The sequence below is a fragment of the Lycium barbarum genome, chromosome 5 (genome assembly GCF_019175385.1).
Source record: "Lycium barbarum isolate Lr01 chromosome 5, ASM1917538v2, whole genome shotgun sequence".
NCBI lineage: Eukaryota > Viridiplantae > Streptophyta > Magnoliopsida > Solanales > Solanaceae > Lycium > Lycium barbarum.
Window position 1 is genome coordinate 19,404,807 of NC_083341.1, and position 9,970 is coordinate 19,414,776.

At 35.2% G+C, this 9,970-nt stretch overlaps 1 protein-coding gene across 3 annotated transcripts; it reads left to right on the forward strand.

Moving 5' to 3' along the window:
* The first annotated feature begins 5,681 nt into the window (after positions 1 to 5,681).
* LOC132640651 (heavy metal-associated isoprenylated plant protein 39-like) lies at positions 5,682 to 9,441 on the forward strand. Of its 3 annotated transcripts, none has more exons than XM_060357332.1 (3): positions 5,682 to 5,884; positions 6,275 to 6,350; positions 8,707 to 9,441. In XM_060357332.1, exons 1-3 carry the CDS (start codon positions 5,735 to 5,737, stop codon positions 9,063 to 9,065), a joined length of 585 nt encoding a protein of 194 aa, XP_060213315.1. In that variant the 5' UTR covers positions 5,682 to 5,734; the 3' UTR covers positions 9,066 to 9,441. The 3 variants fall into 3 exon arrangements, with proteins under 3 accessions (XP_060213315.1, XP_060213312.1, XP_060213314.1); XM_060357329.1 differs by having other exon boundaries at positions 5,690 to 5,884; positions 6,275 to 6,365; XM_060357331.1 differs by having other exon boundaries at positions 5,695 to 5,884; positions 6,275 to 6,356.
* The last annotated feature ends 529 nt before the right edge of the window (positions 9,442 to 9,970 follow it).

Here is a 9,970-nt window from a genome sequence, read left to right on the forward strand (position 1 = left end):
GAGGAGAGGAGAGACAATTGAACAAATAATATAACATAAAATATAAATCAATTTCAAAGAAAATTTAACTATTATATTGAAATGTTATTATAAAAAAATGAATGTTATAGAAGTAGAAGATAAGTTTAGGCAATTTCACTTAATTCAAGGACAAATTAAATACAAACTTCTCCATGTTATGAGTATGCTTGTCCATTAAGTTACTTAGCCACCAAGAGTACATGACCCCTTAGTTGTCATCTTAAATGGCTTAGCCATTAAGCATATATTTTTCCTTATAAATAGTGGCCATATGTAGAATTGAAAGAGTAAAACACAATCATATATCTCTCTACATATTTCTTCCGTGTATTTACTTTATATTTTTTATTTTATAACACGTTATCAGCACGAGACTCTGTTATCTCAAGCAAATACTTTAAAAGCCTCGAAGGTAGTGATTTCGTTTTTTCCTTTACTAATGGCAAATCTTTCTAAACGTGAATTTGTAGCCTTAGATATATCCGGCAATAGCTATATGTCTTGGATTCTTGATGCCGAGATTCACCTTAATGCGATGGGTCTGGCAGACACCATCAAAGATAAAATGAGGCATCAAACCAAGACCGTGCCAAGGCAATGATAATCCTCCACCATCATCTTGATGAGAATTTGAAAATGGAATATCTCACGGTTAAAGATCCTCTTACGCTGTGGAATGATCTGAGAGATAGATATGATCACCTGAAGATGGTCATACTTCCACAAGCACGTTTTGATTGGCTCCATTTAAGGCTACAAGATTTTAAATCTGTTAAGGCATATAATTCTGCAATGTTTAAAATTATTTCTCAGTTGAAATTATGTGGTGAAAATATCACTGATCATGATATGCTGGAGAAAGCATTCTCCACTTTTCCTGCCTCGAGTATGCTCCTGCAGCAGCAATACCGAGAGATGAAGTTCAAGAAATATTCTAATCTAATCTCACATATTCTAGTGGCTGAACAACATAATGAATTATTAATGAAAAATCATGAAAGCCGATCCACTGGTACTACCCCATTCCCTGAAGTGAATGAGGTAAATTTTCGCCAGTCTAGGCGTGGAAGAGGTCGTGGCCCCAGTCGTGGTCATGGTCGTGGTCGAGGAAGGAATTTTAATCATGATTCTCGTCTTGCACCAAATAATACCCTTCACCACCAACAGTGTAAAAGGAAGGATGAAAAGCATGAAGCTGTGCAAAAGAAAAATTCAGAAAATAAATGCTTCTGATGTGGAGGAAAAGGGCACTGGTCACGTACCTGTCGTACGCCAAAGCACCTAGTTGAGCTGTATCAAGTCTCCCTCTAAAAGGCAGAAAAGGATGCCGAAGCAAATTTTATTTCTGAAGATAATGTTGAGCCCATGCATCTAGATGTGGCAGATTTCTTTGAATTCCCAGAAGGGAAAATAGATCATCTGGTCGGTGATGGATCTGTAATAACTTAGATATTTCATACATGTCGTTTGTATTAGCTAATATGGTTATATTTCCATAGTTATGTAAATAAAGTGTGTGTAATGCTTTGTTTAATAGTAATATATGTAATAAAGTGTGTGTAATACTTTGTCTAATCATAATATCTACTTCGATGTTTACTTTGTCTATTCTTTCGTTTTGAAGAATATATGGAAAATCCTCAAATATTATTTGGATCAATGACCAATCATGAAGATATTTGTGTGATTGATAGTAGAACAACGCATGCTATATTCAAAGATGAGAAATACTTTTCTCACTTGCGTAGAAAAAGGAGAAATATTAAAACAATTTCTGGCAATTCGAAATTAATTGAAGGCTCCGGAAGAGCTACTATATTTCTACCTAAGGGGACGAAACTTGTTATAGAAGATGCATTATTCTCTTCTAGATCCCCAAGAAACTTGTTGAGTTTCAAAGATATCCGCCGTAATGGGTATCACGTCGAGACATTAAATGAAACAAATGATGAATATCTTATTATTACAAAGAATGTCTCCGGTCATAAATATGTTTTGGAGAAATTACCAACTTTGTCTTCTGGCCTGTACTATGCAGAAATTAGTACAATTGAAGCGCACTCAATCGTAAACCAAAAGTTTAACGATTCAGGAACTTTTGTGCTTTGGCATGACCGAATGGGTCATCCTGGATCAATAATGATGAGACGAATTATTAAAAATTCAAATGGGCATCCACTTAAGAACCTGAAGATTCTTGAAAGTAGTGAATTTTCATGTGTCGATTGTCATCAGGGCAAATTGATAACCAAGCCATCACCAATGAAAGTTGACGTTGAATCCCCTGCTTTTCTAGAGCGTATACATGGGGATATATGTGGACCTATTCACCCATCTTGTGGGTCATTCAGATATTTTATGGTTCTAATAGATGCGTCTTCGAGATGGTCTCATGTGTGCCTCATATCGTCTCGCAACCTGGCGTTTGCGAAATTATTGGCACAAATAATATGCTTAAGGGCACAGTTCCCAGATTATCCTATAAAAGCTATACGTCTTGATAATGCTGGAGAATTTACATCCCAAGCTTTTGATGATTATTGTTTATCAGTTGGGATAAAGGTTGAACATCCTGTAGCACATGTTCATACCCAAAATGGCCTTACTGAGTCATTTATTAAGCGTGTGCAATTGATAGCAAGACCATTACTTATGAAAACACGGTTTCCTACAACCGTCTGGGGTCATGCCATCTTACATGCAGCATCTCTTCTTCGTCTCAGACCGACTCATTATAATAAATACTCCCCGTCACAATTAGTATTTGGTCATGAACCAAATATTGCTCATCTTCGAATCTTTGGTTGTGCTGTATATGTGCCTATAGCACCACCACAGCGCACTAAGATGGGCCCCCAAAGAAGGTTAGGAATATATGTTGGGTTTGAATCACCCTCCATTATTCGCTATCTTGAGCCATTGACGGGAGATTTATTCAATGCCCGATTTGCAGATTGTCGATTTGATGAAACAAATTTTCCACAATCAGGGGGAGAGAGAAAAGAAATAAAAAGAGAAATTGCGTGGAGAGTTCCATCACTATCTCATTTTGATCCACGTGCCCCTATATGTGAGCAGGAGGTCCAGAAGATCATCCACTTGCAGAAAATAGCAAATCAAATGCCAGACGGATTTACTGATTTAAAAGAATAACTAAGTCGCATATCCCTGCAGAGAATGTGCCTATTCGAATTGATGTTCCAAAGGGACAATCTACTAGTGTCATAGCCTCTGAATCTCATCCACGCCTGAAGCGTGGTAGGCCATTGGGCTCCAAGGATAAAAATCCTAGAAAAAGAAATGCAAACAATGATCAGAATGACACTATGAAAGGATCTCATGAAGAGATTCAAGATCTGATTAATCCTGATATTCCTGAAGAAATCAGCAAACCCGAGACTCCAGTGAGTAAAGAACTATCATTAAGTTTTACTGGTGATGAGGGCAACTTGAATCGTTCGAAAATTGTGGTGAATAGTGTTTTTGCATATAATGTTTCACTAAAAATTATGAAAGGCAGTGAGGATCAGGAACCTCAATCTGTCGAAGAATGTCGACGAAGATATGATTGGCCAAAATGGCAAGAAGCAATTCAATCAGAATTGAATTCACTTGCTAAACGTGAGGTTTTTGGACCTGTAGTCCAAACGCCTAATGGTGTGAAACCAGTTGGCCACAAATGGGTCTTTGTACGGAAAAGAAATGAGAGAAATGAAATTGTGCGATACAAAGTACGCCTTGTTGCACAAGGATTCTCTCAAAGACCCGGCGTTGACTATGAAGAAATATATTCACCAGTTATGGATGCTATACCATTTCGATACCTCATCGGTTTAGCTGTCTATGAAATCCTTGAAATACATCTGATGGATGTGGTTACAGCTTATCTTTATGGCTCACTTGATAATGAAATTTATATGAAAATTCCTGAAGGATATAAAATGCCTGAAGCATTTGGTTTAAAGTCTCGGGAAATGTATTCAATCAGATTACAAAGATCATTATATGGTTTAAAACAATCAGGGCGCATGTGGTATAATCGCCTAAGTGAGTACTTGATAAATGAAGGATATATAAATGATGCCATTTTTCCATGTGTTTTTATTAAGAAAACAAAATCAGGGTTCATTATACTTGTTGTTTATGTTGATGACATAAATCTCATTGGAACTCCAGAAGAGCTCCAAAAGGCGATTGAATATTTGAAGGAAGAATTTGAGATGAAAGATCTCGGAAAGACAAAACTCTGTCTTGGTCTGCAAATTGAACATTTCGCAAAAGGGATCTTTATCCATCAATCTGCCTATACTGAGAAAGTTTTAAAACGGTTTTACATGGACAATGCGCATCCTTTAAGTACTCCTATGGTCGTTCGCTCACTTGAAGTGAGCAAAGATCCGTTCCGACCTCAGGAAGAAAACGAAGAGCTACTTGGTCCTGAAGTACCATATCTTAGTGCAATAGGTGCACTTATGTATCTTGCTAATGCTACAAGACCTGACATAACATTTTCTGTTAATTTGCTAGCAAGATATAGCTCTTCTCCTACACAGAGGCATTGGAACGGGATTAAGCATATATTGCGATATCTGAAAGGAACTAGCGATATGGGTCTTTTTTATGCTAATAATAGTAGTACAGATCTAGTTGGTTATGCCGATGCAGGTTATTTATCTGATCCACATAAAGCTCGATCTCAAACGGGCTATCTATTTACATGCGGAGGTACTGCTATATCATGGCGATCGACAAAGCAGTCCATTGTTACTACTTCTTCAAATCATGCTGAGATAATCGCTATTCATGAAGCAAGTAGAGAATATGTGTGGTTGAGATCAGTGATACATTTCATCAGAGAAAGATGTGGCTTGAAGTGTGATACAAAAATACCCACAGTATTATATGAAGATAATGTTGCATGCATAGCTCAATTAAAATGAGGTTTCATAAAAGGAGATAGAACGAAGCACATTTCACCAAAGTTATTTTTCACACATGATCTCCAGAAGAATGGTGATATTGATGTGCAACAAATCCGTTCTAGTGACAATCCTGCAGATTTGTTCACCAAATCTTTGCCAACTTCAACTCTTGAGAAGATGATATTCAAGATTGGAATGCGAAGGCTCCGACATCTGAATCTTGGTCTTCGTCTGGGGGAGTGAAATACACATTGTACTCTTTTTTTCCTTAACCAAGTTTTGTCCCATTGGGTTTTCTTGGTAAGGTTTTTAATGAGGCAGCTCTCAAAGCGTATTACTAGATATGTGTACTCTTTTTCCTTCATTGAGGCTTTTTCCCATAGGGTTTTTCCTAATAAGGTTTTAACGAGGCACATCATCTAATTAATGGACATCCAAGGGGGAGTGTTATGAGTATGTTTGTCCATTAAGTTACTTAGCCACCAAGAGTACATGACCCCTTAGTTGTCATCTTAAATGGCTTAGCCATTAAACATATATTTTTCCTTATAAATAGTGGCCATATGTAGAATTGAAAGAGTAAAACACAATCATATATCTCTCTACATATTTCTTCCGTGTATTTACTTTATAATTTTTATTTTATAACACTCCAAAATAATACATACTTATCTCTCTTAACCAAATTGCAAAAAGAGGGGTAGGGGCCCTATCGCATGCCGCGACACATAGGAATCAGGCAGAAACTTGCTTGGCTGGAAATTCCAGGAAAATACAACTGCAAAAGCACAATGTCTTTTAACTCTCACTCGTCACTATACACCAGTCACCATATATATATATGTCTCTCTCTCATCCCTATTGCTATTTGTCATTATATTTTTCCTCTTTCTAGCTGGTTGTTTCTTCTGATTCCACTCATAGCCTACTGCATAATGAAGGTATGATTCTTCATTCTTCCTGTTTCAGTTCTTTTCTTCTTATGTACACACACGTATATCCTGCACTCGTGTAATATGTTCACGAACTTCGCTTCTTCTCTTTTTTTTTTTTTTTTTTTTTACTTCTTCCACTTTCGGAATATTTCAGGAAATATTCAACTTTTGCTCTGATTCTATACATGGGTTTTGATTCTTAAGTTTCTTTCATTCCTAAACATTCTTGTCATTTCGCTTTCCCTTCTTCTTGATTCTTTGAATCTGCCGATTTTGGATATCTAATCTTCTTCATTATGATTGATTCATCCGTTTTCCAATGAGCTGCTATTTTCTTTTTGTTACTGTTTGTATAATTTCTAAAATTTGAAATTTGTTTATCTTTCATTTGTGAAGAAATTTGTCCTGAAATTGGATTTGGGAGATGACAGAGAAAAAAGGAAGGCCTTGAAGACAGTGGCTGCTCTTCCAGGTAGGGGTGGGCATGGTACGGTATGGTTCGGTATTTGAAAGTTCGGTACGGTAATTTCGGTTTTCGGTTTTTAAAAATACTATACCATTACCGTACGAAATTAGTTCGGTATGGTTCGGTATTTTAAAGTTCGGTTTCGGTATTTTAAAGTTCGGTTTCGGTATTTTACGGTACGGTAAATCGGTACCATAGTTTGTCCGACTTCGACTTACATATACTCATATCGTGGAGAATTATGACTTCCGCTACTTAAGAAACATCTCAATTATTATGTACTAAACACCTTATACACGAAAAAATATTCAATAGAAAGTACAACCAATCCCCTTCGTAAATCAATTACACAAAAAAGACATTTAAATCAAGATAGAGTAGTCAAAGTTCCAACGTTTAAACAATTAGTTTTCTAATAATACTAGTTTATATATTTGTTAGTTTTATAATACTAAGATATATGAATTTTATATGTAATTATATACTTCGGTATGATATTCGGTATTTCGGTATTTTCTTGATGAATACCGAATACCGTACCGAACACCAAAATTTTTAAAAATGCATACCAAATACCGTACCAAATACCATAATACCGAAACCGCGGTATAAAAAATTTCGGTTTCGGTATGGTAATCGGTATCTACCATACCATGCCCACCCCTACTTCCAGGTAATATGAAAGAACCGTAAAAAGAAGTTAATGTTGCAGTTCCAATCCTTTTTATATTATAAGCAATTTTGTTTTGAGTTTAAGTTATATGCACGGATGGTATAAAGTATTTTTATACAATTAGTTTACTTATTAGATAATTATTTTATAATTATAGGTAAATCTTTTTATAGTTTAATACGTACTCTCTGTGTCTCAATTTATGTGTCATCATTTGACTTGGAACAACATTTAAAAAAAAGAAAGATTTTTTAAATTTTTATTCCAAGACAAACCTTGAACGTTTGTGTGGAGGGTAACGAAGAATTTTAAAATTAAATTATTTTAATTAAGAAAAATTGATATTCTTTTTGGGATTGGCAAAAAAGAAAAAGATGTGAGATAACATTAATTGGGACAGAGTAATAGTGTAACGAAGTTTTACATGCATATAACTTAGATCCTTTTGTATTTAACTCGTTAACTGTAAGGGGGAAAGCTTGCTGAATTGCTAGTGCCTAAACTGTTAAAGGGTTAGAAGAATCGAGTGGTGAAGATAGTTTGGAAACTTAATCAGCAAATGAGGTCATATTAATGGCTAAGTTTGAATTAAATTCTACGTAGTACGTACTGCCTGGAAAAAGAAGAAAAAATATTGTAGCAAAATTAATTTGTACACGTCGATTCCTGATTGACGCCACGTCAAATGGGTCGTCCATAATTACAACTTACAAGCTGTCCTTCTCTTAACGTCAGCAACTCACTTTACCGTAAATAAAAGATCTAAATAATTCATCGAAAGAGCTAAACAGCTTTGCTTTTGAATAATCTATGACTTTTTAAATATATATATATATGCTGTAACGTCAAAATGAATTAATTAACTAGAAGCCATTTTGAAAGAATGGTCCTTAGCTACATTGCTCGGATCTTCCAAAAAGGTTGTTGTCGGTGCCATGTCAGATCCTCCAAAAATACATAGATTTTGAAATATTTGGCATATACTTAATAATATTTTGTAAGAAATCGAGCAACATAGATAGTAATTTGTTGGAGCCGGTCAAGTTACATTATATATGTGAAATCTTTAAATAAAAGAAGGATAAAGCTTAAACTCTAATCTATTGCTTCCTTTTGAAGCTCTAAGTCTGATCCCTCTTTTTTTGTGGGTTTGGTGAGTTTCATAGCTTAGATGATTGTCAAAATATCACATTGATCACGGAGTTATAATTGTGTCACATCAATAGATATAATTTCTTAGCATCGTCAATGCTTTATTGGCGAAGGGTTTCATCGAAATAACTAATTTGCAATAGAAGAAATGAAAACGTTGTAAAATTGTAGCTATTATATTAAGAGGCGGATCAAGAATTTAAATTTGATAGACTTTAATATTTTTTGCATAAATCTATTATATTTTTGAAGTTACGGGTTCATATATCTACTGTTGGTTACAACTAAAAAATTTCCAAATAGATTTATGCTACCCGTTTTAAATATTTTTTTGCATAAACCATAAGGCTAGATTCACCCCTGCTTAGATTCAGACGTAAAAACCCACTAAAGTTTTAACAATTATTAAATCCGAACAAATAATTTTAAAGCTACAACGAGTTCAATACTAAAAAATTTAAAGGTTGAATTCAGAAAGTTTAAATTCTGGATCTACGTCATATATAGAATGAAATTGACCGTGCTGAGATTGTGTAGGGATTGATGAAATTTCAATGGATATGAAAGGCAAGACATTAACCATTGTTGGGACAGTTGATCCAATAACGGTGGTGAGCAAACTACGCAAGTTTTGGGCAGCAGAGATAATGTTAGTAGGACCAAAAGAGGAACCAAAGAAAGAAGAAACAAAGAAAGAGGGGGAGGAGCCTAAAAAGGAAGGTGAAGAAGAAAACAAGAAAGAAGAAACAAAAAAGGAAGAAGAGAAAAAGGCAGTGGTACCAGTAGGCATGGTAATGCCATATAGACCGTATTATCATCCTCCTCCTATGCACACATACAACTATCAAGTTCATCACAGCATGGAAGAGAATCCTAATGCATGTGCCATCTGTTAATTCCTTTTTAACTAACCCAAGCGACAAATGGCTGAATTTCAGTTGATCGTGTGGCAGTAACGTCAATCTGTCACTTAGAATACCCCGTCGCATAATGTGTTATATATCTTAAATTTGTTGGGACTCTTGATTATCTTAAATTGGTTGGGACTCATGGGAATCATATATGCATATGTGAAGAAAAAAATCTACTATAACTTTTGTGCTCCTCCTTTAATTGGTCTTGGGTTATCCTAATAGTATGAACCCAAGACTAGCTAGCTTTCAAGAATAGAGGTGCTTTTGTGGATAGACAATATATGATATCGTATTTGTATTTTGTACCTTCAGAATTAAGTATTGTGTAAAGAGAAGTCAATATAGGAATTTTGTTGCCCTTTTTTCTCTTTACTACGCATAATTTGAGAAAGAGCTTGTACTTGTCATGAGCCTCTTTTCTTGAAGTACACTATGGAAACTTATTGGAATTAATCATGCTTTCTTAGGATTATCTAGCTGTACACTGCAATATAATTTTGATGGTTATATTTCATATAAGGTGTTTCTTTGGTTATTAATTAATATATAAATGTCTCTCGCTGGGATTGAGTAGGAGCCAAAAAAAGATGAATACACCCATGGTCATGGTGGGAATTGGGATGGACATAAAATTGGCACCCTTACCTAGGGAAGTCGTATTCAGGTCCTGGATAAAAAAAAAATTAAAAAAATCCTGATTTGAAATGCTTCCCCTTTAATAGACCTAGGAGTTAATTGAGCCCGAAAGTATCGATCGGGTGAAAAACCAGAAAAATGGCTAAAGGGTTGAATGCAAGTTGATATATATGCTTTTAGTTTTCCAGTAATCTCCATGTTCCTACGTAAAATTTTATGTGAAAAGTTAAGATAATAACAAGTCAAAACAT

Excerpts from the sequence above, each read along its gene's own strand:
- LOC132640651 (XM_060357329.1), top strand. The coding sequence starts at position 5,735 with ATGTCTTTTAACTCTCACTCGTCACTATACACCAGTCACCATATATAT. Across the intron at positions 5,885-6,274 it reads TAGCCTACTGCATAATGAAG|AAATTTGTCCTGAAATTGGA; the intron begins GTATGATTCTTC and ends TCATTTGTGAAG. Across the intron at positions 6,366-8,706 it reads TCCAGGTAGGGGTGGGCATG|GGATTGATGAAATTTCAATG; the intron begins GTACGGTATGGT and ends GAGATTGTGTAG.